We start from the raw sequence: 27,733 nt of genomic DNA, 5'->3' as shown, positions 1-27,733 counted from the left end.
TTTCATTCTCAGTTATGTTTATATACAAATACTGCCAAATTTCAGTACATACATCACCTCTTCTCTCAGACAGGGACCCCACTTGTTCAACAAACGAGTTCTAGGAGGACATAGAGAAGACCCACACAAGCAAACACTGTGTTGGGCAAATCTGACCTGACAGAATGTTCCCTGGAGGAGTTTAACTTTCATGAAGTTACTTTTGATTCAGATGAGGAAAAACAAGAGGCCCAAAAGACAGTCCTAAGTGGACTGGGAGACAAGTCCATCAATAGTCCCAATACTGCTGGTATCCGATATGTAGGCTAAAGGACAGGAAGTAAATGCTTCTATTAAATGTGTCAATAAAGAACATATTACTAATTCAGAAATCCCTGTCAGCAACATGAAGGGGCCTCCATCAGGTGACCCTCCCTCTCCAATAACGAGAGCTGTCCTTCCAGTAGGACTGGAGAGAGACATTCCCAGACATTCTGCAAGCTCCTTTTTGTGATGAGCATCTGGCAGAACAAGGATCCTGAAGGAATGCCCAATTAATAGATACTGAAACATCCAATTCACGTAACACTTCTCCCTCTAACAGCACGATGGGAGGATGTCCAATGTCTTCAGAAAGAGGAGGGCAATACCTAAGAAACTGGTCTTCACCTGAGGAGCAGACATAGGCAGATGAAAAAGCCACTGCATCAACCCTTTTGTCCCACCCAGGGTGTCAGAAGCTGCTGACGCAACACACATTGGCCAGAGGCACAGAGACAGCTTGGCACATGGACGCAGCCATTTCAGATAAGAATGCACCAGGCACCTGCATTTTCTTACAGCTGGGTATTTCTTCCTCATCTTTCTCACTTAAGGAAGCCTTAACAACTTGCATACCTTGAAGAACCTGCCAAATTAAAGCCAAGGCTCTTTTACAACTGTTGAAAGAACTGATTATCAAGAGCAAGAGAAAGGAAGAGCTACAGTAAACAAATTATTCCTCAGGCCACAAGAACCTTCAGAGAACAACGTTGTAAGTCAGTTGGGAACTTAATCAATACAGAGAAAACAACCAATATTCAGTGTACCAAGTCATATAAAAACTGCACACACTGTGTCCTGCTTCTGAACCTGATTCTCTCACGTAGCCATCAGTAAACTGGCAATTCCCTTCTTCCTCTGCCCATTTTGAATCTGAAGGCAGCCAACACACATAGGATGCAGTTAAAAGCCACCTGGGAATACTTTGGGTATTTGCAGAGCAAGGAGGCAAATTCCCTGTTGCTCTGCCACCTGTCTGTGTCATAGCAGCAGACAGGAGCACAAATATGTTTTGTAGACATCCCATTTCCAAAAGGCAGAAAAACATTGCAAAGGGATGGCTAAGGAAAATGGACGGACACCAGCAATGAGCTACAAGCAAATCTGACTGGGTTGTATCTCTTGTCCAGAAGAGCAGCAACTTGGGAGAACCCCTGGTTGAGTAGGATTCCAGCAGACTCCACCTTCAGCTCAATGTTTTACTGGCATGGAAATGGCTCCAAGTGGGACAGCACGTAGGAGATGCTGCCTGTGAAGCTCGTTGCAATCCAGGTCAACTGGTTTGCCTCAGTAAAGTTACAAAAATTACAGTTTCTCCCCAGTAACCAGGAGGCACATTTTCCCTTAGAAAAAGTCCAGTGAGTTAGGTCATTGGTCCAAAGACTTGGAGGACAAGTCTGATCTTCTTTGATGATGACATGGCCAGAGCATTTTTTTTCTTTACATCTTCGTATGACATGACCATGAACGTGGTTTTAAGTAGTCCAGGAAAGTGGGCTGCAAAACATGGAGAGGCAGCAGGTTAGTCACAGGCAAGCAGCTCCAGCTGTGCTGTGGTCTGTAGAAGTCAAACTTCCCAAACAGGAAAGATCAAACTGCAATTTTCACATCCTGCAACCCTCTTCTTCTCCTCACAGAGCAGTGTACGAAAGCACAGCCACAGGCACAGCAAGCTGTTTGCCTGCCATCCACCTCAGCCCTACTTCTGAGACACCAGCTCAATGCTGTGCCTTGTAAAATATTGCACCAGGAAGATACTCATTTACCATGACCAACTCTGACGTGAGGAGAATCCAACTTAAAACAGAGTTTTGCCTGAAGATGTCTTTGGTTAAAACTGAAATCAACTGGGACAGCAACAAGTTTTACGTAAAATGGAATCTGGTATCAAGAAAATGAGTTCTGATTTGAAAAAAAAAATAAATAAAAAAAAAATCACACCAACAAAACCCCCAACTGACCATTTCTAGGCAGCCAGTTCTCACTGCCACCCACTCAAGCCTGGGAGAGGCACAATAGGCTCCATTTTTGTGGGCATCCTAGAAGAGTTTCTCCTAACCTCACAGGTCAAGCGCTGCAGCTCCATTCACACAGCCTGAACGGCCCAGCAAACCCTCCAGCAGCAGCTTGTGTCCTCAAAAATGTGGGAAAAGCACCCTCAGTTTCAAGTAGTGAGATACCATCAGCACAGAAATAGCACTCATGAAAGCACTTTTGCTGGAAAAAGCTTTCCTAGATTCTCTACAGTTCTTAGACGAAGTCACTTATCATGATGACCTGATGCAGCAACTGCCAGAAAGACTCGTGCCATTTAGCTTCTGCCCTGTCCCCAGAGCAGGAAAGGATAAGGCACTTGCACAGCCAGTTATCCCATGGGAAAGGTGAGTCACTCACATTTTCCACAGGGCAGTACTGGCGGGCATACCACTCCTGGCTGTAGAGGCAAATGATGACACCTTGGCCCAGGAAGAGGGACGTCCACATGATCACATTCCAGATGGGCCCCTTCCGACGGTCGTTAAGGATGAAGTTGAAGACCACTGGAAAGAGGTGAAACCAGAAGCACTATTCAGAGACAAACTTGGCCAACTGATTTCTCTGGCTCTTTCCCTCCCTCCACTTCATCTCTGGAGCAACACGGCTGCTCCGTCAGGTCAGTACGGTGCAAGAATATTTGAGCAACAGCATCAGCTGATTCTGATGTTTACTTCCTAGAAGTTTGCCAACAGGCTGGCCCAGCTGTGTGTCTCTGGGGATCAACAGTGTTCGTGTTATGCTAGTGACCAAGACATGCTAGCAGAGGTGGCCTAGAGTTGATCAGAGCCCTCTAAGCCCTTCTAGATCAAAACCCAAAACAAAATGCAAGAGCTCTACCTTCCAAATGGGCTCTTTTCCTCACTGCAGTAGCAAACTATCACTTGTTTTACATTATGCATGTAAGGAGGAAAACTTCCAACCTGCTGACATAAGGCAGTTCAACTAAGGCTTGGCAAAGAGGAATTAAAAAATGTACAGTGTCACATGAAAGCAGTGTATCATATAGAGCTCTCCTCCTCTCCTTCAATACCTTCCTCATTGAAGTCCCAGGTTTGCAGACCCAGTGTGTGTGTCTACATCTGGCTCTACATAACTATATTCTGAGCTACTCAGCTGCAAAAATCCACTCACAAAGTTTCCAACCTGCAATTGCAACTCTTGGATAAGCAACAGTTGTATGTGCTAGTGCCTTTAGGAACAACTGACATTACCAGAGGGGTAAAAGCATGCTTGTTTAAAAATAAAAAGCCACAAACCCCACAACCCACTTATTCTCTCCTGGAAACTTACTTCCAAAGCACATGAACAGGCAAAAGAGAACTGGATAGAAGTAGCCAAAGCAGATGCTCAGAACATATTCGTGCACAGCAGCTGATACTGTGAAGACAGAGAGCATAGCTGCTGCTCTGAACTTCTTACCAAAAAACTGGAAGAGAGAAGAACACACAGTATTATAAGATATTCTGCTGTGGTTTTAGTTTGTTTTAACGTTTTTTTTTTTTGTTTGTTTGTTTGTTTTTTTACCTGAACTAAGCAGTGCCTGCTCCAGCCAACTAAGTGCTTTACAGAGCTCCTTGGATTTTAAGGCTTTTTTTTTTTTCCAGGCACATTTCTGGCCTCCTGGAAAAGTACTCAGGTTGAGCCCACTCATGAAACATTACCACAGCTCATCAAAATAGTGCCACATTAATTCAGACTGTTGAGTCAATCCTTACACTCCCACCTCTCGTTTTACACACAATTAAGGACTTGAAAATGAGCAATGGATTTCTGAAAACCCCAGTGGCTACTCACAGCAGCTGAAGCAAAACATTTTTGTGCTTCTCAACGGACAGTGACGCTGCATCTTGACAAATGTACTGTCTTGCTTGGTGGTTAAATGTTTAATTAACAGCAAGAGTACATCTGCTTGTTACTCACCCAGAGGAAGTCCCTGTAGGCATAGTAATAGAGCCAGTCATGTACTACCACGTTCCAGGTTCGGTAGTAGTTTGCATAGGAAGTGGAGTTCCACCAGTCCTGAAGGCACAGTTGAAAGAGTATAAATCTAATGAAGCATAAAACACTTTACAGGTCTGTTGGCTATCAAGTTGAAAAGTATTGCTCAGAACAATACCAAGCCAATGCAACAAGTTGTAACCATGAAAGAACACATTCCATGGAACCTTTTACATTCTACTCCGCATATCAAAGTTTGGTTTTATCCCAAACTGCAGTGGCTGAGGTGAGAAAAGAATAAAAAAAGAGTGCTACCAGAGCTATTGGGTAGGTCTGGTGGCTGGTTCTGCTCATGCACAGAATATACTACCTTAAACCAATTCAGACTGGCAAGAAGAAAATCAGATCTGTTCCACAGCACAGCACCAAACTTCAGCCCTAACAGCATCAAACAAGCAAAACCCTGTGGATGCTTCGTTTGGCAAGGCAAAAAATCTACAGTTTCTTCCTCTTTCCTTTTCGTTAGGAAAATCAACTTTATAAGCTTCTTAAACTGTAACTCCTGCTTCTTACCTTGTAGAACATCCTGTCTGCAAAGCGCAGCATCTCAGCAAACGCGTTGAGCCAACAGTGAAGGAATGCAAAGAAAACCAGGAAGAGGATCAGTACACCTAGAAACAAGGGAGGTTCAGACTGGTTTGTACTGGTTTCTCTCCACTAAAAGCAAGAGCATGGAACACAGTCAAAACTGCTCTTATAGGCACTGACACAGATGAGCTTGGTGCTACCTGTACAAAGAAGTAAAAGCCTTTCAGTTTCTCACCACACCAGGCCATGCTTACCCCAGAGGGCAACAGAAAGGCTGCCAGAGAGCCTAGAACTTGGCTTTGAAGGCAGCTGAATTCAAACCCAAGCTGTTCTTTTGCGCCACTGATTCTAAAGCTTAACACCCTAACACCTACAAGACCTCCTCTGCTGGTCTTTGCCTGTCATGAATGTATCTGATACCAAGTACTTCTCCTGCCTTCTGCCTCCTCCATAGATACAATCACTCCTGGACCCAGGGCTCACCTGGCAGAATGGAATTGAAGATGCAGAGGACCAGCCCTCGAAGGTTGAAGGTTTCTTGGCTACTGTTGCGGAACTGAGGAATACACAGCCTCACAAAGATGTAGTAGGCATAGAAAAGTGAGCCAAGCACCTGGAACAACAGGAAAATACATCTGACTCCATAAAAGAAATGCACCATTAGCACATCACCACTTGACAGCTCCAGGAGAGGAATAGCAGCTGCCAAAACAAGTCAAAATAATTTATTTCACATAGCTTCCCTAAGGGTCCAGGCAGAAAGCAAACCACAGCTATCTCTGCAGCACCTTGACAGCCAGGAGCAAAATCAACTTGTCTTTCCTGCCACAGCAGCTGTAAGTTTCTCTGAGTCCTATCAACTCAGAAGGTATGACACAAAAGATTTGGGCCAATGGCAAAGTAAGAGGGGAAAGTACCGTATGATCTAGGTCCAAGACAAGGGCAGAAATAATTGAAAAATGCTCACTGTAATTAAATATGATATTAAAGCTTGCTTTTATTTCAAAGGATATGTTTACAGGCCAAATCACCTCAGGCCTTTTCTGGTTCATGAATCCCTGTTCTGGAAGTTGAGGTCAAAATGCAAGTCACTGCTTTAAATACTCTAAGTGCTGTAAGCCAGTTGTGTGCTTTGTCCCCCCTCTTCTGTCAAAAAGGAAACAGCCAAAGGCTTTTTCATGCTTCCTTCTCTTTTTATTGTTTTGCTTTTTAAATTATGAATGCATTGTGCAACAGTTAAAGTTTCAAGCCATTACTTGGAAACTCATCCCCAAGAAGCAACTGAAGCTCATGTTCAGAACTGTGAAGATCAGGGGAACCTTGAGCTCAAAAAAGCACTGAGAATTTGGACTCCAGGCCTCTTTATATCAAAATTGGGATGAATGTCAGCAGACAGGTAGCTATGCCAGTTTATTACAATACAGCATCAGTGTAAAGAGGGCCAGAGCATGGATATTGTGCTACACACAAATGCAGCTTTTGCCTCTATGGAGGGGAGTCTAAAGGCTTGTTTAAGCAAGGATTTTTATTTTGTATTAATTTTTTTTGACACAGCCATCAGTGCAGTAGGGTCACAGTTTCTTTTTTCAGTCACTAAAAAGTATTTTTTTCTGGTAACCGACACCAGGTGAACACCAGTGAGTTTATGCCAAAGGGAGAAGTGTTCAGCAACACAGTTTAGATGATCTCTGAAAAGTGCATTCTTCAGAAAGCTGCACTACTCACCTGTGCAAACTTGGTAGCTACATAGCCCCATCTTATCGTGGGATTCCTAGGAAAAAAACCACATCACATCATGTCTAAATAGGACCTCAGAGCAGAAAAAAAATCTCCCTTCAGTTATTGACTTTACTGACCTATCCTCTGGAAAAAAAACAACACCAAAACAAAACAACCTGTTTTTTGAATTCCAGAGTTCTTAATCTCCAGCCATCCAAGAGACCTCTGCCCAAATTGCTGGTTCCTCACATTCAACTACAGCAATACCATAAATGGAAAAGTATCTGGAGGGCAGCATTATGCAATGACGTAGGAGGTGGTGATCTGCCTGATAGTCACACAAAGGACTGCTGACTTGACACTGTCAAAGTGCAACCCAGTGAAGTGCAGGAAAGTTTGGGAGCTCCCAGTTTCAGAAGCTTCAGCCTCCCTTCCCAAACTGAAGAGATAGTGCTGCTTTTTAGCACCACATAACACACAAGCCTACTGCAGGAACTGTCTTCAGAAGATTCAGTAGCAAGTTCTTAATTTCTTTCACTTCAACTGTACTTCTCTAAGAAATAGAGCTAGAACTGTAAAGTCAAAACACTAATAGCTTTAGAGTGAGGCTTCATGATCAAGTCACTGACTTAACCACATCTTTATGAAAGCTTTAAGTCATAAATGGAAAAGATGACATTCAGGAATGCTTAACACTGGCTTTAATGTTTAAATTACTTGAATATTCTCTTGGTGTTGCTCATATTACCTGGGATAGTTGTCTCTGTAGATAAGGGTGGGAGCAAAGAGGAAGTACAGGTATTGGGAAATTCTAGGAATAGGTACTGTGCCTGGAAGAGGGGGAGATGAAAAAAGAACACTTAGCAATCTGCTTACTGGCAGTTCTGTTTCCCCAGTACCTTTCACAACATACAACCCTTATCACCTCAAAAAAACCATCAGTCTACAACTAACAACACAGGACTTGCAGAGCATAAAACAAACTAGACTTATGAGATGGAATTGCCCCCCATGAAGCTCAGCTGGCAAGTGAGGGAGCCTAACAGCTGGTGCAGCGCTAACACCTTGATACCATGTCCATTCCTCCTAGAGATGAAGCTGTGAGGTCTGTATCAACAGGTGGGGTCATGTTCAGCTCTAGCATGCCTGGCTGAAATGTCAAAGCAACGGAGGGAAAACACGAGCTGGTTATGCCCTGCTGTCAAAAAAAGTAGGGTAAGTTACTCACCAGACTTGTCCTTCACAGAGGACAGGACCCTGGGCACATTCTCCCGGACAAACGAATGAGCTTTCATAACAAGACGAACCTGTAACACCAAGTGAGTATCCATTTAATACTCTCAATTTCCCCACTTCCCAATAAAGACCAGACCAAGCATTTTCATAGAATCATAAGGCAACCCCTTTGACACCTTCATTTTTCTCTAATGTACCCCTTTTCCAAGGAAAGAGCTGCTTCCTCTGCCCACAAGCCTGTTCAACTCACATGAATTTAAAACACTGCAAGGTGAAACAGATATGAACAACCTCGACAAAACAAACCTCATGCAACACTCAGGACCACAGCACAGGCAAGGACTCCAAACCACACCAGGCAGTCGCTAACCAATTAACATTAACTTAAAATTTAAACAAAAAAACCCAACAAAACAACCCTGTCAATTTCAATAGACCAGTATGTTTCAAAGTTTTGAAACTGAATCCTTGAAGTTAGATGTATTCTACAGCAATTAGCACTACATTGCAGTAAGGTGGTGCCACACATAAATAGTCCTTGAAGGATGAAAAGGAGTGCTAATCCAAAGCCAGTTCTTCAAACCTACACTATCCTTGTCTTCACCTGATGGTTTGACCAGCCCTCTGCAGTCCTGCATTCTTCCCCTCCTTCCCTCAAAAGAGAAAATTCCACTTTCTATAAAATTCTGACCACAAAACAAAGACAGTTGCTTCTTGGGAACATAAATGGGAACCACTGGTTGACTGCATACTTGCTTTCCCCTCCCCCCCAGAAGAGGAATGTTACAGCTTCCTTGTGAACTGTGGCACAAGTTCTTAAAATTTTAAGCATTTAGCATCCATGAAACAACTAGAAACAAATGGAATTTCAGTCTTGCAGTATGTTCAGGAAAAAAAACCACACCACTAAAATCTTAAATACAAGGGAAGAAAGAGAAACAAGTGGTTTCCAAGTAAAAATTAAGTCTACTGTATATTATTTTGCATTAGATTAGTTGCCCTTTGTCAAAGACAAACTCTGTCCGCATCACTTTAATGAGTAAAACCAACACTTGTCTCCTTGGAAAAAAAACCAAACAAAACCCTTTCCATTTTGAAAATGAGATTCATATATCCAAACATACTGGGTAGAGAGACCTACCTGTTCCAGTATTACAATGAAACGGGAAGCTGGAGGCAGGGCGTATGATACAGCAATATAGGTTGGTCCAAATCCAAGCCCAGCTGTTTGGAAGAGCGTGAACAACATCCCATAGAAGAGAGAGTGGACAACACGATGGGAGGAGCTGCTGTAGCCTTGGGCCCACCAAACAAAAAGGTTGTATGGAATGGTAACTGTGGCACAGAACATGCACAGCCAAGTACAGAAGACAACTGGGAACTTCCCAAAAACAAAGACCAAAAGATCAAATCCTAGGACCAGCCTAGAAGGCACAAGGAAAGAGACAATATTCAGTGTCCACTGTATCATTAGCAATACTTCTACTTCAACCAAGTGGCTACAAAATGCAAAGCTTCCACATGATAACTGTTTGACAGACTAGATGGCAGTTTTCAGCTCAGAAACAGAGCGTCATTGGTGGCAGATTTAAGTGACCACCCCGAAGCACATCAGAAAATAAGAAATAAGGACTCTCACCATCTCTGCAGTCAGGCACAGCTTACCTTCAAATCCCACTGGGATTAAGCACATTTTTAAGATCAGCATGTGCTTTAGGAGTACACTCAAGCTCATCCCTACTAAGAACAAGCACGTGATCCCCTGCTGAACCAGAGTTGAAAACAGCTTTTGGGAAACACTCCCAAGACATCATCACTATTATGCTAAAGACACGTTCTTCCCAGGAGTTTGGCACCTAAAGAGGCTTTTCCTTGATAGGCATGAAGTGTTTTAACATCTAGCACTCAATTTAATTCTGCTTTGTGAAAACTGTAGCCATTCCAGACAGATTCAGTTTAGACCCAAAAGGCTTAGGGTCATTAAATGGTCAGAATAAATATGTCCATGTGGTGTGAACAAGGTACTTCATTTCATTTCACTCAAGCTTAAAACATAAGGACATAAATGAAAGGCTAGCCAGCCTTACTGGCTATCAAAGTCACCAGAGCTTAGCCCTATGCATAAGCAGTTCTTCTAAACCAAGGTCAGGGGCCAAGGCAGTAGTGTACACCAGCACAATTTATTTGTTTTCATGTGGAGGCTCAATTGCAAACTGGATTCAAATTATCAGATCTAGCTGAGAACACAGCAATGTTTTGTTTTGTGTTTTGTTTGTGTTTTTTTTTTTAATGAGAGAATTCAGCTCTTGTAATTGATTTAAAGGTAAATACCTGTTCTCCCCTAATGTTCAAACACTATTAAATCAGGAACAGCTAAACAACATTCAAGAGTGCATGAGTCTGTCCTTACACCTAGACAAGAGGGACAATTGTTTATAATCAAGATACAGCTCTAGTTTTGTACACTGAAGATCAGATAATCAGCAAGATAAACATGTAATCCTACTTGTGTACATGAGATACAGCTTGCCAAAAAGATACTATTCAAAGTAATAAGCAAGTGTAAGGAAACCAGTCTTTCACAACCTTATTCAGATCTAGCTACCTGAAAAGCACAGCCTTAAAGGCTGTGCCAACATCCCTGAGAGTCTTCCCCCAGCAAAACCATAAAGTTCTATTTTTGTTTAAACACAAGTACAATGTTTCAGGACTCCTTTTTAAACAGAGGGGGACTGCTGAAGTATTTGAAGTTTTTCTAAACACAGTCCTCCCTTAGAGCAATAGAAGCAGCTGAAAGTTACTGTTTCCTTAAATATATTAAACTAGAGCAATGCACCTTCAGTGAAGACCCCTCCCTTTCATCAGCCTTAAAATGACCCAAGCACATTAGGATGAACTGTGGTGGCTGTAATTCTCATGGAATACACCTGTAGGATTCTCCTAACATCCTAGCTATCTGATTTAAAATTCTCATATGCCCACAACAGGAATTCCAGCATATATTTCAAGTAGTTCAAATTGAAAACCCCATTCCAACAACATCCCAGTGAAGGATTCCCACTTCTTTATGCACTGTTCTGCAGTTCCATATAGCTCTGGTGCTTCGGAAGTATTTCCCAGCCCTGGTCCTTGTCTTTCCAAACATTTCTTACCTTCCTTCATCAATGAAGTCTACTAAAAGTGTGCTGAGGATGAAGACAATGAGAAGAGCGATGAACATGTGGTAGATTGTCCTGATGTGACTCACTTCAAACAGCTCACTAAGGGAGAGATTCGTACACCATTTGTTAACACATCACACCTCCACTATGTCACCTTTCAAAGTGCTTCCCAGTAAGGCAAAGTGACATCAGCACCATCCCAGTGCAGAAGCCTAAAGTTCACACACAATTTGGGTGCCAGGCTACACAGGCACTTCCTCGGTTTATCCTCAGACACGGGATAATTAGCCATTATCTTAGTGGTACTGAAAGCACTGTAATTAAGGTTGCCACTTGGAAAGCCTGCAGGCTGTAGTAGAGAGGCTTAAATGGATTATTAGTGCACAAGGGTTTGAATGTAAATCCATGGGTGGTGGTAGGGAGAGTACCTCAAAACAAAGAGGCTAGTGAGTTTGCTTGTCAAGGGTTATTTTCAGTCAACTTAACAGACAACATGAAGTAAAGCTACTCACTCCAAGAGGGACCTTCTGGCAGTAAAGATCTTTCCATGTTCTGGGGGAGCCCTTAGGGTCCTGCAAAGAGATAGTACATTGGAGATAAGGAAATAAGGCTTCCAGAAAACATAATCTTATTATAGGAACAGCTTAAAACTGACTTACTTGGCTTTGTGCAGTTCCTTCTCTGAGCAGGAAGCGGGGAAGAGGGAGGCTGAAGATGACGAGTCGAGGAGTGCAGATTTTGCTACGAAACTGTTCACAAACTCTGTGAAGTGACTGTCCACTTCCTTCATGAAAGCTGGCTTCAATTGCTGATAGAGCAAAAACAGAGCAGAAAATTGTTTAACTCTCTGGATACATTTCCATAAAATATTTATATTCTTTTTTATCCAAGAGCAGGACAGAGCAATGCATCAAAAAAACATTCCTCTACCACCTGCCAACAGCTGGAGCCAACTTGGATAAGATCTGGGGCTTATCCTGGCCTGTTCACACACCTCGGGCCAGAGGACTTTGAATACTGTTTATCTTCTCTATCAGATGCAACACAGAGGAGCAAATCAAGCCTACTGATCTTCATGTATATCTGAAGTGGCAGGTATTTCACATATTTTATGGTGCTTAGAAGGCTGAGCTAAACTACGTACATGACCTTCAGAAAACACTTCTCAGTTTTAACCAGTTATGTCCTTAATATACAAAACAAGAACAACAAGGTTTACTTTTTAGTCCATCTAGTGATATTGAGGGGAAAATGAACCTTTCCTTGCTTGCAGTTAATTGTTGTTGATGTTCTCATGCCTTAATGATCTCAATTATGAGAGTGCAGGAAGGACTAAATTTATCCTTCCTCTGCTACCACTGTTTGAATTAAAACTTCCACATACCACTAGAATTACAGAAGATTTTCACTAAAGCAACAAAATAGGGTAACATCACTAAGTGTTAAGACTGAGCAGTGAGAGAGAAAACTGGTAGGCAAGAAGACAGAAGTTCAAGAACTGAGGGAATCCAATGTCCCAGTTGAATATTCTATGCTCACTCTTCTTCAGACAGCTTTATACAGCTTTTTTCTATTACAGTCAATTGTGACAAAATTTGCACCATTTTTAGCTTATTCATAATTTTTTTCTCTCATTTTATTAGACAAAGGCGACTTCTGAAGCATCTGGTTTACTAGAGACCTTGCCTTCTAAGAATTCATGAAAAAGCACTGCAAACATCCCCCTCTCTAACATCTTTCTGGAAAAACACATTGATACAGTGCAAAAAACCTGAGATTATCTATTGTGGATAAAGCTTAGGCCACCCTGGCCAAAGATTGCCTGCCTGACCTGATAAAAGTATTTCTTTCCTAGAAAATAAAACATGACCTAACACTCCTAATAACAAGTTATCCAGACAATGACTATAATTGATCTCCAAATGGCCAATTGTAAAGCCAAGATATTTTCATACCCCTTTTGTCTTGCCTGAAGACTAGCACATGCAATTCATTCCTGTATTTTCCTGTCTGCAATTCATCATCACAGAACCATCATAGAATGCTTTAAGTTGAAAGGAACCTTAAAGACTAGGAGAAGATACATATTAATATTTAACTTAATAAAAACATTTTCCCCCTATTTGGCACCTGCCAGTATATATTAAACAAGCTTTAGCAGTGCTTAATGAAACAGAAGCTCTTAGGAGGTAGCTACTCTTAGATATTGCTTTCTGGAGGGCAGAGGATGGTTCTTGCAGAGATGTGGATTTATTCATTTAAAAACAGGACAAAAAAGTTAGTTGAGTACTTTGCCACTACAGCCTGTAACAGAAAACACTGCCAGAAAATTCTGGCACAGCCTGTTTTCACAGTATGCACGTACATACCCCTACCAAAAAAAAAAAGCCAAATAGAAATTCCTCCTCCTTTCAAAGCACTTAATTTCCCTGCCAAAAAAAGCACTATTAATTCCTACCAAAACCTGTCTTTTTATTTAAAGCCTCTCCCAATTTTTTTTTTTCAGCCTAATCTCCTCTCAGGAACAGATATTTCCTTAAACTACCTCTTCTCTTTAGTTTGCACTCTGTTGAGGTTGCCTCCTCCTAATACAGCCCTCAGGGCCTGACATCAACCTACACATGTTTATACTGGGAGAGCAGGACATGAGTTCTCATTAAACAGAATATGATACAACCCTACAGTAATTGTAATTCTGTCCAACAAAACTGCACAACATCCTGTGTTACACTGTCAATTACTACTACTATTGCCACTCAGAGGGCAATCTACTTGTGTAATTGTAACTGCTGGCAGTCAGAAAGCCCAGTCTGTTGTACCACCCAGGCACCAAAGAAACCAAACTTAAGAGAAGGCACTTCCCACCAGCCTTCATCATGGCAGGGCACAGATACACAGATGGCCTTGGTGCAGCTTCCCCCAATGGAGAGCTCTTCAGCAAGAGTGTCCTGAAGTAAGCCTGAAGTCTCAGGCAAGGGTCTGGGCAGATCCACTCAGCTGTTGCCATTATGTTTTAAACAAAAGAGTCAGGTCATCACAAAACCAAAAAAAGGAAGGCAAAGACGAAAAGAATGCTATGCCAGCCAGAAGCTGGCCAATAATTGATGAGAAATCACAGAAAGTTGAGGGATGTAACATTGTGGCTTAATTAGAGAGAGAAAGTTGCAAAAGCTCCCCAGCATTTCACTTATTCTAATAGATTTAGCAATGTGAGTCACCACACATGACAACAACCAGCCCTGATCAAGTGACAGAATGCACCATTCTCAACTCTGTTTAGGATGAACAAAGGACTAGATTTTCAGACTGGGCTGCAGATGAATCAGGGCATCCTATGAACAAACAACACTTGGGACCTACAAATGTCATTTAAACCAAGGGGAATTGTCAGTGAGCAGCACTTCTCAGAAGTCAAGCATCTGTCTAGACCTCAGATACTCATCACCTAAGAAGTACACTGAACAAAGGCTTGGATTGCAGTGGTTCACACTGTACTCCAGCAATTTTCAGAAATTTTGCTGTAGATGGAGGTTTTTACTAAGTCTTACAGCTATTATTATAGCTTTGAGGCACAATAAACAAATCTGCAAGCTGCCTAACCCAGGGTTTAAAACCTGAACTCCCCAGGTCTTGAGAGAAACTTCCATAATTCAAGTGCTGCTGCTGTTTTTTCTTCAATTCTCTTATCAGATAAAAAACTAGTCTACAAAATGGAATGGACTGCCCAGGGAAGTAATGGAATCACTATCTCTGGAGGTGTTAAGGAAAGAGTGGATGTGGCACTTAGTCCCATTGTCTAGCTGATGTGGTGGCATTAGGTCATAGGTTGGACTTGATCTCAGAGGTCTTTTCCAGCTTCAATAATTCTGTAATTCTATGCTGGTGGCCAGAAAAACATTATAAACAAGAGAGATTTCTGAAGAAAGAAACGCAAGATCAAGATGTCCCCTTGCAACCAGCTAGTGTTCCCTGGAACCTACAAAGCTGCATGTGCTTAACAGGCAAAGCTTTCTTGTGTGAGCATCTGTTGCCAACACAATGATTTGCAGTGGCTGTTTTGTCTACAGAGAACTATACAAAGCCTGCTCTACCATGTTCTCAGTAAGAATAATTCAGATAAGACAAAATATGAAATAAAATTCAGAGCTGACTATCCCTCTAATGGGCTGAATTTTAGAGGAGCATTGCCCCCAAAGGTAATACTCTTCGCAGAAGATATTTAAATACACTTTAGTGATATCTGTTATAAATTACAGAGTTAAAAAAAAAAAAAGACTTAAAAAAGGAATATCTCAAAGGTGCAGGATATTTTTCTGTCTTCTAAGTATCCACTCCCTAATGTTCACCTAAGGATGTCACAAGTAGATTACTTCATCTTTACTATGGAGTTCTCTGGAACACAATGAAGCAAGAGTGCAGGACGATTTGCCCTGAAGAACATGCATACCACAGAACAATGGTTAACAATGAGGGTGCAGTTCATTGTTAGCTAACTTGATTTAATTTGGGCATAAATCACCCTAACATAAGCTAAGACAATGGCAGCTCACGCACACAATGTTGGAAATATCCAATGCTGCTTTCTTTGAGGGTATTGCTCACTGACAAGGAGTGGGACCAAGGCTCAGGAAGGTCATCTCCATAGACAGGACAACAAAAGCTGTGGATTAGAAGCTACACACTGCCTCTTATTCAATGGATAGCAGGACACAGAGCATTCCAAAGACTAAATATGCAAGCAGGTTAGCTGACAATCACACTGCCAAAAGTTGGTGGCAAGGACAGTTCCATTTTATCTACAGGCCTCAAAGTTCACTCTTATCTTTGGACTTCAACCTACTGGGGTCAAGCGAGACAGAACTACAATTGATAATACTGCCCCTCTTGTGCAAAGTCAGGAGGAGGAGAGAAGGAGGGCTGTATAAAAGTCACTGCACTCAAGCTAGGACTGAAGAGTAATATTTGTGTTTCAGGACTAGTGGCTCTCCAAAAGACATTCAGGGTCAATTACCCCACTCCTCCCCACAAGCAAGCAGCAGAGTATATTTACCTCAGCTTCTGCTATTAGCTGCATTTTCCTTGTAATCACATGGTCGACATCAACCCGGCCTAAGGAAGGAAAGCAAATATTTAACATTTGCATTTTCAATGATGCAAGCTGCATGTCTGACAACACAGAAAGCACGACACACAGTATCACAGTCACTGATTTTTCATTAGTGTTTATGACTTTTAATAAGGTCCCAGTAAGTTCAAAACTAAGTTGCAGGAAATTAATAAGCTATGACCAAGTATTTTAAACAGCCGTTTAAGATCACAGCACTGTAAGGCAGTCAACAGTTGATAAGATGAGGCATTTTTGAAAGCTTTGTTTTCCATCAGCAACTTCACAAATCTTCCCAAGGTCCCTAAACATATTCAGCCTTGAAACAGCAACTAGAACAGCCCTCAGAAGGTCACATCCAAGTGTGCTGATCTTTTATTAGAGTTTTATCTTACACACAGTGAACTAGACATAAGATTAGTTTGTCTGGAGGTCTCTTATGTTGCCACGTGAGTCAAGTCATGACTATCTTGTAAATTACCATCACCAGCTCTGAAGACAGGCTAAACGGCAAGTTGGAAAGTTTTGTTCAAAGCTGGGTACTCTCACTCCCTGCATCCCCCAGCAGAAGTGTCAGACATCAGTCTGCCTGTATTCCTCGGTGTTTCATCACTGAAGGAGTCAGGTCTAACCATGCCATTGACATCATCTGACTTTTAGCATTACTAATACCATCAGTTCACACATAAAGCTTCAAATATCACCCTTTTCTCACCTAAAGAAATGTACACACCTCAGATGCCTCTACCACATCAAGAGGAACGACACATAAATTGGACTAGCTGAGTTTTAAGGCAAGATTTGTCTGCAATGCTTGTAGAGTGCTGGCAAGCCAGCTAGTGTTTCACCTCTCCAATAACAACTACAACACAGAAGATAAAGTTATTTAAAACAAGAGAGTCTTGTGCATGAAGGAAAAACAAGATTAGAACAGCAGTATACACTCCCCTAAAATTCTAATCAGGGTGAAAAGATAGCAACAAACCTTGCCTTGTCCATGTCCTTTGGCCATTATAGCTACATCAGTACCTTCTGCAGGAACACACGGCCTGCATTACAACTTGCATGATCAGTTTCTAAGACAACACAACCCCTTTCAGAAAAAGAGGGTACTGAACTGATTGCCTAGTAACATTTCAGGGAAGCATGAGCTAACACATTTGCAGTAGAGGTGCCAACGTTGTGCTCCTGTGTGATGAGAAGACAGATTCATAACAACATCACAGCTCATAATGCAGACTTCTTGTCTTGTTCTCCTTGTAAGCACACAGCCTAAACACACAAAACACAGTGTGTTGTTTTAACAGAAGCAAGAGATTCTGCAATACACTTCATTGTGAAGGTGCTCTCATGAGCAACCAGTTGTAAACAGTTTAGGTAGATTTGCTTCAGAGGTAACTCCAATTCCAGTCCTGCAGAAGCTCTAAATGAAACAAGAGACTATCTTCAATGAACCAATGCTCAGCTGTTAGTGTTAACTCCCCCTAGTCACACAGGAAGACCTTTTTTTGTGTATAAAAGCCACTGCCTAAGCTATAGACTTAAGAACAGACCAGCAACAACAGCCTATCACTTAGCAGCCTTGTAATGCAATAACAAACAAGGTAACTAGCTAACCCATGAACTTTTGGCTGCAAGCAAAGATTCATTTTTGCAAAAATAGAATTCATGGTTGCTAAGCATCTCACCTCCAAGACAAAAAAAAACCCAAAAACCTCTGCATTTAAGCTCATCATGCTGCTACACTCATGCCAAACAGCAGTCATTTGGAAAACAGTTTGAGAAAAGAGCGAAAGATACTATTACAAAGTCCCTTGTCCCACTCAGTTTATGCACTTCGCTGGTCTCAAATAGAGTCCCCCATCTCTTTCCCAGTAAATAGAAATCATCAATTTATGACACAGGCAGAACCGTACCCCCTTCATATAATCTCACTGGCTCTGCTCCCTCACTGTGGTACTGTACAATTGTATTCATAGCTCCCTGCCCCCATTACTACTAGGCAAAGAACCACTTTGTGTTTACCTGCTCACAAGCAGATCACACAGACCTGTTGAGCTGAAAGCACAACAAACCTTTTTCTGCAGAAAGGTAAGAATTTGTGTGTCTTAACCAGCTGCCAGTCTTCAAGACCTCATCAAGTTATCTTGAAGCTGTCCAACAGGGCCAAAGAGGACAGGACACATGAGACTTTGTTTTCTTTATAAGCTAAGTTAAAAATAAACACTGCTTTGACCATTTATTTCCTGCTAGATCTTGCATTTGAAGCCTCAGTTATTACAGCTACCCAGGAGTGGCTCACTTTGGAAATAAAAACTCCCTTTTTACTTGCCAGGCCTTAAAGATGGATATAGTTTTACTGATACCCAACATAGAGCTTTAATAGTGGTACAGGAATTTAGGCCAGTCTCTGACGTGCTGACGTGGTAATTGAAAAATTGCATGCAGTGTCCCTCCTATCACTTTATCCACCCACACACCAGTGTGTATGCACAGACTAGACACACAGCATCTTTTGAAAGGCCTTCAAATCAAGATCTCTATGTCTTTAGTATGTGCATGTCATGTAACAAAGTAAAACCACCTGTCAACTTGTTGCTTCTTTTCCAGGGCAAAGGCTCCTGTAGAAGGAAACCCTCCAGAAAACAAGAACTCACTCTGCTGTGTTGCATCAGGCTGCACCACAAGGCAGATACCAGATAACACAAAAGCATCACCCTCTTGAATCACTCATCTGTTGTGCAAGCTGCTGCTTGTGTTCTCTGAGGTCATTTGAGAAGATAATCATCACATGATTTTGTGTCTAAAACAAACTGTACTCTTGACACTGAAGATGAAGTCTAAATCCCCCTGTAGCACTCTGGGATTGCAAAATCACTACAAAAATGGACTCAAGGCTGTGCAACACAAGCAAGCACAGCTTAGCATTTAAAACAAGATGGGATACGCCTGAGGAAAATGGGAAGTACATGTAAAGTCATAAGGAAGAAAGTCTTCTCTGAAAGATACTATGAAATGGTAGCAAATTTCACAGGTTTGCTTTGAAAGAGCTTTGCACACAGGGAGAAATTTTACTTAATGGGACTTATGCTCCTTTCCCAAAGACATGGATAAGATCATTCTTTGTCTACCTAACCCCTTGTCTTTAGCTAACCACTTGTCTTGGGCTTGTAGTAACTGATCCTTCTAGGATGTGACAATTCTGCACAGCTCAACCTCTAAGCAGGTTCAAAAATCAAAAGAAAAAAAACAATCTGCAATTTAATTGTAAGCTTTGTTTCCATAGGAAACCAGATTGATCACCTGAAGACTGAGAAAGGCTTTTTTTGTTGAAAGCTTGAGCAATTTAAGTTTTAGAGCATTTACAAACTACCTTTCTTAAAGGATCTCATTGTCCCTTTTTCAACCTACTCTTGCACGTTACAGACAAGTGGCATTTAAGATGACTAGAGAAGTGTCCCGTTCAGCTGATCCCTTGGTGTTCCAGCTTGGGATCCAACAAAACCAGATTGTACATAAGACACCAGCCAGCACTCCCCTAAGCAAGCTCTCAAAATGAAATGGTGTTAAAAAGCATTAATTTTATTTAACTGCTACATTCTGCAATTACCTCCAAAAGCACAAGTGGGAATAAGCCATCTGAGTAAAGCCCTGGCTTGTGTGCAGTGTTACAGCTCCAGCCTGTAGCTACTTCACCAGCCACAGCAGCTGCCTGCAGCCCAGCACTCTGAGCCATCCACTCAAGCTTATGATTAAGGGCAGTTAGAACAATTCAGGGGGACTACTGCTATCTAAGTCCCTGCACAACATTCAAGACAAAATACCTCTTTCTAGAAAAGCTAGGAGAAGCACAGAAACAAACTTCAGTTTATTGACACATGCACTTCAAAAAAGATCCCTTCTCAGAACATCCAAGCACAGCACCTGCAGTTCAGAAGTGTTTTTCCCTAATGATGCCAGGATCTGTTTAGCTTAAGGATCTTCATGGAAAGTCATGGATACAAACTGTACATAATACTGTCCTTCTTTAAAAGGGTTTAAAAATATTATCTTCATTATTTCTTTGTCAATCAGACAATTTACCACTCAAAAGGTCAAAGCAACATAGACAGAAGGATTTCAGTCACTGTTGGATACCTGAATTCAAAGGCTCTGTCTTTAGAAACATGGAAGATGTTAACTGAAAGACAGCAATGCTAAATCCAGCCTAGTGCAAGGCTGTTGTAAATAGAGGAAGTCTTCCCTATATGGTACAATGCAACATAAGTTAGCAATTTGATACCAATAAAGCCTTATTCTGACTTAGGCTAATTTATTTAGTCCCTCAGCAGAGAGAAACAAGTTATGGCTAGATTGCTCAGCTGGTCTGCTTAAAGAATGCACAGGCCACAGGTCACTGTGCTGCAGCTGGGCAAAGAATTCAGTTAAGAAGTCATTTCTACAGGGAGACAGGACCCAAATAGCCTCTTCACCAGCAGAAGGAAACACCAGCATTCTCTATCATGCCAGTTTGTCCACAGGCTCTTCAGAAGAAACTGCTTAGCCTTCACCAAACCCTCAGGTTGCAATACAAGAACACTTAGAATTCCCAGAATCCTCCTAGTCTCAGAAGACAGCTCTGCTTCATCTGTCTCCTTGAAATCCACTCAAGAAACTCAATTGAAGCAGCTTAATCCCAAATTCATTAATCCATAACAGCCTGTTGGCACAACGAACACTTATTGCTGTAAGTCAGAGAGCAAACCCAAAAGCTTTCCAAATTGCTCCCTGTTTTAAAGCTCCCTCCTCGTACATCTATCAGTAGGCACATGCAATTCATGCAGCTTCATGAACTTTTGCGCTGAGAATGATCAATAGTAACCTCTTCACTGGAAGGTCAACATTACCAAACAGGCTTACTCACACCAAACACAGATATGCCACACGACTTCTCTCTGCAGATCAGTCTCCAGAGACACTTCTAATCCTTTTTCTAAGTTCTGAGGAAACAAGGACAGACTCCAAAACCACCAGTTTACTGTTTTGAATCGTGCAACTGTGGCATTTTAGAGGAACTCTGATTCATGCTTAAAGGCCATTCCTCTCTAACCTTCTAAGATTTGCCCACCCAGTTTCTACCAAGTCACTCCTGGCAAGTTTTCCCACAACTGGCACTGCCCCCAATATCATAACCCCATTAAGCAAAACAGTTTTATAATTATTTATGTATCTCCAGCAGAAAACTTATAAAACTAATCTTATTAAGGAAGCCTGGCTTTTGACAAGAGGTTATTGCTGCCTAGGTCACCTGCTGACTCTATGCCAAGACCAAATTAGTTGTTTAATTATGACACTGGAGCAAATTCAAGGCGAAATGATGCATGAGACTGAAGTTCAGCTACTATGTAGAAGTGAAATTACAGGCTGAGTGATTACAAGATACAGACACATCAAGAGACAGAAGAAGTCTTCTGGCAATCTCAGGGCTATGAATATTTCCACATTGCCATAAATTTGAGGGTACCCAAGTACAAACTATTCAACATCCAAAGCAATGAGACCATGTTTGGCAGAATTGATAAGACAGGGAGAAAACAACCTAAACTATACAAACAAAGAGTCAGATCTAAAGCAGGTCTAAAGTCATGGATTAAAATTCCTCCTCCAAGTAATTTCAGATCAACCAATGCATTTGAGTTCTAATAGAAAAAGGATTAATGGCCTAGAAGTTTCTGTAGAAAGTTCACACACCTCTGGAAACAAGTCAATTGGCCCTTGACACTGTAACTCTTAAGTTAAAAAGCAGCTTGTGTTTCCCAATCAGGGAGGATCAAGGGTGGAAAAACGCATTAAAGCAATTTAGTTTTTCTACAGTAAGAAGTGCCACAAAGACACTGCATATTTACTTGCATATAAGATATTGTCTTGACCTGGCTAGAATACCTTGACTGCAATAAACATGCATCTTGTCTAAATTCCAACAGAACACTCAAGTGTTAAGATGTTGAAATACAAAGAAGATGTTGTCAGACCTAGAAGCCTCATGCTGCCTTTTTACATACATCAGGACCAATGCCTTAGAAAGAGGTATTCAGAAGTGAATGGCTAGGACAAAAGAAAGCAAGAAAAGAAGTCTAGGGCTGCTGCTACTTCTGAGAAATTCTTCCACCTCAGCTGTGCTTTCACAGAAAGCCCCATCTACTTGCGCAAACATACTGGGCTCCACGAAGAGGTCACTTTCTGGAACACGTGAACACTCTAACTTTGTAAAGCTCCAACCTTTGTGTCACAGAGATGCTGATCTAACCTCACCATAGGAAACTTTACCCGAAGGGATGCATCTTCCTCCCACGCCTATATTGTGGTCAGGCATCAGACTCATGCCTCCTACCTCCCTGTGGCATTCCCATTGCCCCCACCACTGTGCTGGGCAAACAGCCTGGAAAAAGTGGTAACACTTTTGTGACACTTCCAAACTGGCAGCAACCCTGGAAGGTAAGAGACACCTAATCTTAGCTAACCAGGAGTACTCCCCACTGTCCTTGCTGTCCTTCACTGCAGTTTGTACTGTACTAAAACACACTGTATTGTTCTAAGCCAACCCACCACGCACACGTACACACTTCAAAGCTTGGTGCACTTTTAAGATACCTACCCCCAAATGTTCACTTGCTACACACCCACAGTGTCCCACCTGCAGTGACATTCTGCCACATCTCGAGAGGTATTAAAATGAAATGCTTTTAAAGATAGGCACACCCACCTACCATGAGCTAATTACCACAGCTATACTTATTCTTTACCCACAAACTTGCAAGAACTCAAATTCATGCATAACAGTTCAGGTGCTCCCATAAATAAAAGGTAGAAGTCTGCTTCTAAACCCATCATAACTGTTTTCCAGTAGCCATCAACTCCATAAAATTCTCCAAAAAGAGCATTAATGGAACAACCCCATTTGATAAAATTACAATGATGGTACCACCAAGTGCTTAAAATCCCAGCTCTCTAAGTAGTTTGTGAGATGGCTTGTTCTCCAACTTGTTTTTTCTCAATAACAAATCTGACTTGTACTAAACTTCAATTTGCTTCAACTCCTGTTTCAGTCGAAAGAAGTACTAGGAAATAGTGACTATATTCAGAACCATATCAATAAGAATTATCTCCTTGAGTCCCTAGCATCACAGTTTTGGAACTTACACTCACATGGCACATTGTGATAAACTAGTTAAGTTTTTTTGCTTATTCTGTCTCCAAAGAGAAAGACAACAAGCTGCAGTTTGATCACTAACCTCCTCACCATGCTGGAATGTGGTACAGCAGAACCCAGGAATTACAGTCAGTGTCCACAGGCAAAATTACTTGAGATGCCACACAGCTGTCCCTCCAACTCAAGGGACAGGACATCGGCAGCACTGACCATGCCACAAAGCCAACTACAAGCCACAGTTTTTAGGGTGACCACAATACAAATGAATACAAACCAAACTGCTTCTTGTTCTATTTTAGGGCAGTCAAGGTTGAGACTGGATAGAAGGCAGCTGTTCTGACAGCAACAGAGTCCCACAGGAGCAGAGAATCATTCTCTGTGGCATCCATCTGTCAGCATGGATACACCAGGATAGCCTAGTATGTTAAATACAATTTTGTTCAATCTTGAGGAAGCCACATACTTAAAGCTTGTAAAGGAAGCAAGAAGCAAGCCCCCAGCATCACTCCAAATTGTTATCAAGATGCATTTGCACTATTTACAGCATTAAAACTTCTCCTCAACACACACATCTATCTGTGACAATAACTTTCTTTACTCTAGATCCCTGTGAGCTCTGCAGCACACAACCCCCAAGGGAAAACTCTGCAGGACAGCACTCCAAACAACCTAAACCTGCTGAAGAAGCGCAGCTGGTACACAGGCAGCTTCACCTTGGCAGCCTTTCTACAAGCAGAAAAACTTAAATAAAAGAGCAAAGAGACAAGAGCCATGAGCTAGCGGGGTCTCCTTAGAGATCACAGGCCAGAGATGCAACTAATCCCGAGCAAAAGGATCTCACCATTGCTTGAGTTTTGAAATGACCTGTCATTCTCAGGTCTCCTCTGTGTTTCTTCATTTTCAGGGGTCTTGCAGGTTTTAGTGGAGCCAGACGGGCGTTTTCTTGCACAGTCTTCACCTGCCATTGTTGCCTAGATAAACTGGAAAAGGACAGGAGATAATTAACAACAAAAGAAACGAATTTGCTCTTTATATTGTTCAAGACTAAATTTATGTAGCTTTTTTTGCACTCAAGTTAGACTTTCTTCCCTCCACTGACAATTCAGAACAAGGGTAGGGGAAATTAAGCACACACTTGTATTAGTCATTCACTGTGGATCACACTTCCTCTCCCTCACTACAAGCAGTAAAGAAAGTAATGAAGCAAGTTTCCTCCACCTCGACCAAAATATCTCCCCCACAGCTCCCTCCTTTCCCCTACAGACCCTTTGTGAAACCAGAAGTCCAAAAAGCCCTCGCAAATTCTTTCCGACAGTCAGTCTGACAGCAAAATTTGTCTTCAGAGAGATCTGGCAGGTTTGCTTTGCAGAATCACTCCCATTATTTTGCCTGAGCCAGGCCCCTTCCTGACACGTTTTCAGAGCTCACTGAAAGAGCAGCTTCCTCAATAGATCCTTGTACTCTGCAGACAACGGCTGCAGTGCAAACCATGGAAAAACAGGAAGAGAGAACCAGGTTTGAACTGCGCCTGATTCAATGACAAAGGTCACTGCTGGGGACAGAGCTGTTAGCAGGACACACCTGAATCACCACAGCCGGGCTGAAACCAGAAAATTCTCATTCAATTAAAAAGGGAAGAAGGGATTCTAATTCGGCCATGAAGTGATATTCCAGCATACTCTCCTTGAAATTCAGCTCAAGAAACTCTTTGGGACAATTTTCAAGATTGGAACCCCAGACAACCACAAAGGCACGGATGTTAACATATTTTCAAACTAACACTTCTCTTTTTTTAGATTTTTTTTTTTCTATCTTTCACCTTGGCACACACTCTTAATGAGGCATGTGTTTTGTTGCTAGTGTAGAGAGTACATGCACCAGCACAGACGAGCTGTTAAGAGACAGGCAAGGACATTTCATGCACTTGAGCCAAGGAAGTAGAACACAATTATTTAAGGATGGATTTCCCCAGAATACTGAGGCTGACACTTCTACAAAAGGGAAGTAAGACTTATCAGATATTTTCAGGCCTCAGCTTCTTATGTTTGTCCCTCTAGCAGAACAGTCTCCTCCTCTCCTTTCAAGAACCACAGCACATAGGGATAAAAAGCCCTTTTGCAAATGACAAATCACTAATTCAATCACCAACACCATTTCTTGCAGCACTGCCTCTCTTAAGTCCTCTTGCCCCAGGAGATCACAGCCAGGTCTACAAGCTGTAAAACTAAGACCATAAAAATGACAAACTTCATAGCTGGCTTTATAAGACACCTGATAACTTATGCAACCCTAATTCAGACAATGCAAAAAGCATTTACAAGAAGAACAGAAAGAAGCAGGCAAAAATATGGTAAATCTTCCTACAGTAGTTATTCTCACTGACACAGAAAGGGTAACTGGCAGGACATACACACTTCTCACCAGCTCTGTAGTTATTGCTGCAACCCTCCTGCCTTTAAACATGAGTTGGTCGCCCTCAGTAAGACACAACTCTTTCCACTTCCCAGCCTTCCCACAAGGTTCCACGTACAGACATGGCTACATCATGTTAGAGCAATGGATCATTTTGCCCCCCTGGGCCTTACAGCTATTTGGAGATTGTGGACAGGCAAACAAATGTTTCTCCTCTTACACCAAGGAGGTGTCCAAAACCCTATCAAAGGATAAGAATAGATAACTGATCATACAATAGGGTCTACAGAACAGTATAGGGGGAAACCAAGCTGCCTTATAAATTCATACACCCATGAGCTACTCCCTGGGCCACTAACAAGCCTCTCCACTACCACCTGATCTAAGTTCAGTTGTTCTTACGAGCCACATCTGTTCTTAAAGGTGCAGGTTTTCCAGCTCTAACAAAGGACCACAAGTTGAGTACTTTTCTCAGTACACTTTTCATGTTCCTCCAGAGGTGAAAAAGACACTCATTCCTCTCCAATGCAGAGTGATTAGAGTACCTCACCCAAAGAGTTTCATGATAAAAGGAAGGAAAAATCACGTATGGGAGAAACTAATTAAAGCAAATAACTTAAAGAGTTATTCAACTCATACAGGCTAAGTCCATCACAACAGAGCCTTTTTCACACTGAAACAAGAACTGTGCGAGGGGAAAAGCGATGAAAACAAAGTTTTTCCTATTCCAGTTTCCATACGAAGAGAGGTATAACATTACAGCAGCTGAGCAACTATCAGCACATCAGTGCTTAAAGAGGGCATCAGATCCTTCCTCTAATCTCTGCTAGAACAAAAACAATCACTACGCGATGCCAGGATAACTCCAAAACGTTCACCACTCCCTTCACAAAAGGGAGCTGCTCCTCACAAGGACTGAACACTCTGCTCTGATCACCTGCAGGACACCTACAGCCACTAACGTGTACCGTATGACCAGATTTCCAAGCAGAAACTCCCCCAGTTTGACAGGCATGACCTGCGTGATGGCACAGGTGAAACCTGGAGCTTCTTCATCTTCCTTTTCGAAACAGCGGCAATTATAAGCGTGCCTCAGAACAAAAGCAACACCCCGCAGGAAGCGTTATCTTTTGCATCTCAAAAGGCTTGGTGACATCTTCTACCTGCAGCTGATGCTAAAGAACAACCTCCAGCCAAGCACCTTCCAGATCTCCCAAGGGGTTTTTTTCCCCTCGGGAATGGCAGGAACAGGCAGCCCCGGAGCGCTACAGCCAGGCCACACGCACGGCTCCCCAACAAACCGGCCAGGGCACCGAGAAACCAAGTTTAAAAGGTCATTCCGCAGCTCACGCGCGAAAAAAAAAACACCCCAGCAGGGAAAAAGAAAGAAAGAAAGAAAGAAAGAAACAAAAAAACAAAGAAGGGAACAAAGCAGAGAACGACAGAAGCTCCTTCAAGCGCTGCCGGGGCTCCGAGCACACCCCAGCCCAGGCAGCCAAGGTCCCTTTCTCCGCTAACTGCCCGGAACGAGCGCGGAAGCGTTTCCCGCCGGGCCCCCGTTCCCTGCCAGGCCCCCGTTCCCCGCCGGGCCCGCCAGCCCCAGCCCTGAGGGCCCCGGGGGGCTCTGCCCGCCTTCCCCCCCGGGCAGCGCGGCCCTGCGGGAACAGCTCATCCCCCTCCCCGAGGCAAAACCGCGCCGGGGCGGGGCGGGGGGGCGAGCCGGGCCTAGCGCCGGGGGGAAAGGAGCGGGTCAGAGAGACGGGAAGGAGGGAGGGAGCGGCCACCCCGGCCCCGCGGCCCCGTCACCTCAGGGCGGCCGAGCTGCCGCCGCCGCCGCTTCCCGCCCTCGCCGCGCGCCCGGGGGCCTCGTCCCGCGGCTGCGGACGTCAGCGCGCGGAGGGGGGGGGAAGCAGAGGAGGGGGGGGGGAAGGGGAGAGGCGACGGCTCCTGATTGGCTGGGAGGTGGCGAGGGGGGCGGGGAAAGCCGGGGCGGGAGGCGGCACGTGAGGCGCACGTGGGGGGGGCGCGCGCCCCCTCCCCCCCCCTCTC

The 27,733-nt window shown here is 42.8% G+C and overlaps 1 protein-coding gene across 4 annotated transcripts; it reads right to left on the bottom strand.

Moving 5' to 3' along the window:
* Window positions 1–27,576, bottom strand: SOAT1 (sterol O-acyltransferase 1). Of its 4 annotated transcripts, none has more exons than XM_051624977.1 (16): window positions 27,491–27,576; window positions 24,114–24,252; window positions 16,030–16,088; window positions 11,639–11,787; window positions 11,492–11,551; window positions 10,971–11,078; window positions 8,960–9,242; window positions 7,811–7,889; window positions 7,331–7,412; window positions 6,589–6,634; window positions 5,347–5,476; window positions 4,849–4,946; window positions 4,258–4,356; window positions 3,628–3,763; window positions 2,695–2,840; window positions 1–1,797 (listed from the first exon to the last, which is right to left on the bottom strand). In XM_051624977.1, the coding sequence occupies exons 2-16, from the start codon at window positions 24,235–24,237 to the stop codon at window positions 1,741–1,743; spliced, it is 1,656 nt and encodes a 551-aa protein (XP_051480937.1). In that variant the 5' UTR covers window positions 24,238–24,252; window positions 27,491–27,576; the 3' UTR covers window positions 1–1,740. The 4 variants fall into 4 exon arrangements, with proteins under 4 accessions (XP_051480937.1, XP_051480936.1, XP_051480939.1 ...); XM_051624976.1 differs by lacking the exon at window positions 27,491–27,576 and adding an exon at window positions 24,538–27,422; XM_051624979.1 differs by lacking the exon at window positions 27,491–27,576 and adding an exon at window positions 25,694–27,422.
* Window positions 27,577–27,733: the final 157 nt, after the last annotated feature.

The sequence above is a fragment of the Apus apus genome, chromosome 7 (assembly GCF_020740795.1).
Source record: "Apus apus isolate bApuApu2 chromosome 7, bApuApu2.pri.cur, whole genome shotgun sequence".
Classification (NCBI taxonomy): Eukaryota; Metazoa; Chordata; class Aves; order Apodiformes; family Apodidae; genus Apus; species Apus apus.
The sequence above is the reverse complement of the archived record's forward strand: the minus strand, read 5'-3'. Positions and strand labels throughout refer to the sequence as shown.

Coding starts and splice junctions, on each gene's coding strand:
- SOAT1 (XM_051624977.1), bottom strand. CDS start 24,237: ATGGCAGGTGAAGACTGTGCAAGAAAACGCCCGTCTGGCTCCACTAAA. Junction 11,552..11,638: donor AAGGAACTGCACAAAGCCAA/GTAAGTCAGTTT, acceptor ATCTCTTTGCAG/GACCCTAAGGGCTCCCCCAG. Junction 4,357..4,848: donor CAGACAGGATGTTCTACAAG/GTAAGAAGCAGG, acceptor CTGTGCCTTCAG/GACTGGTGGAACTCCACTTC.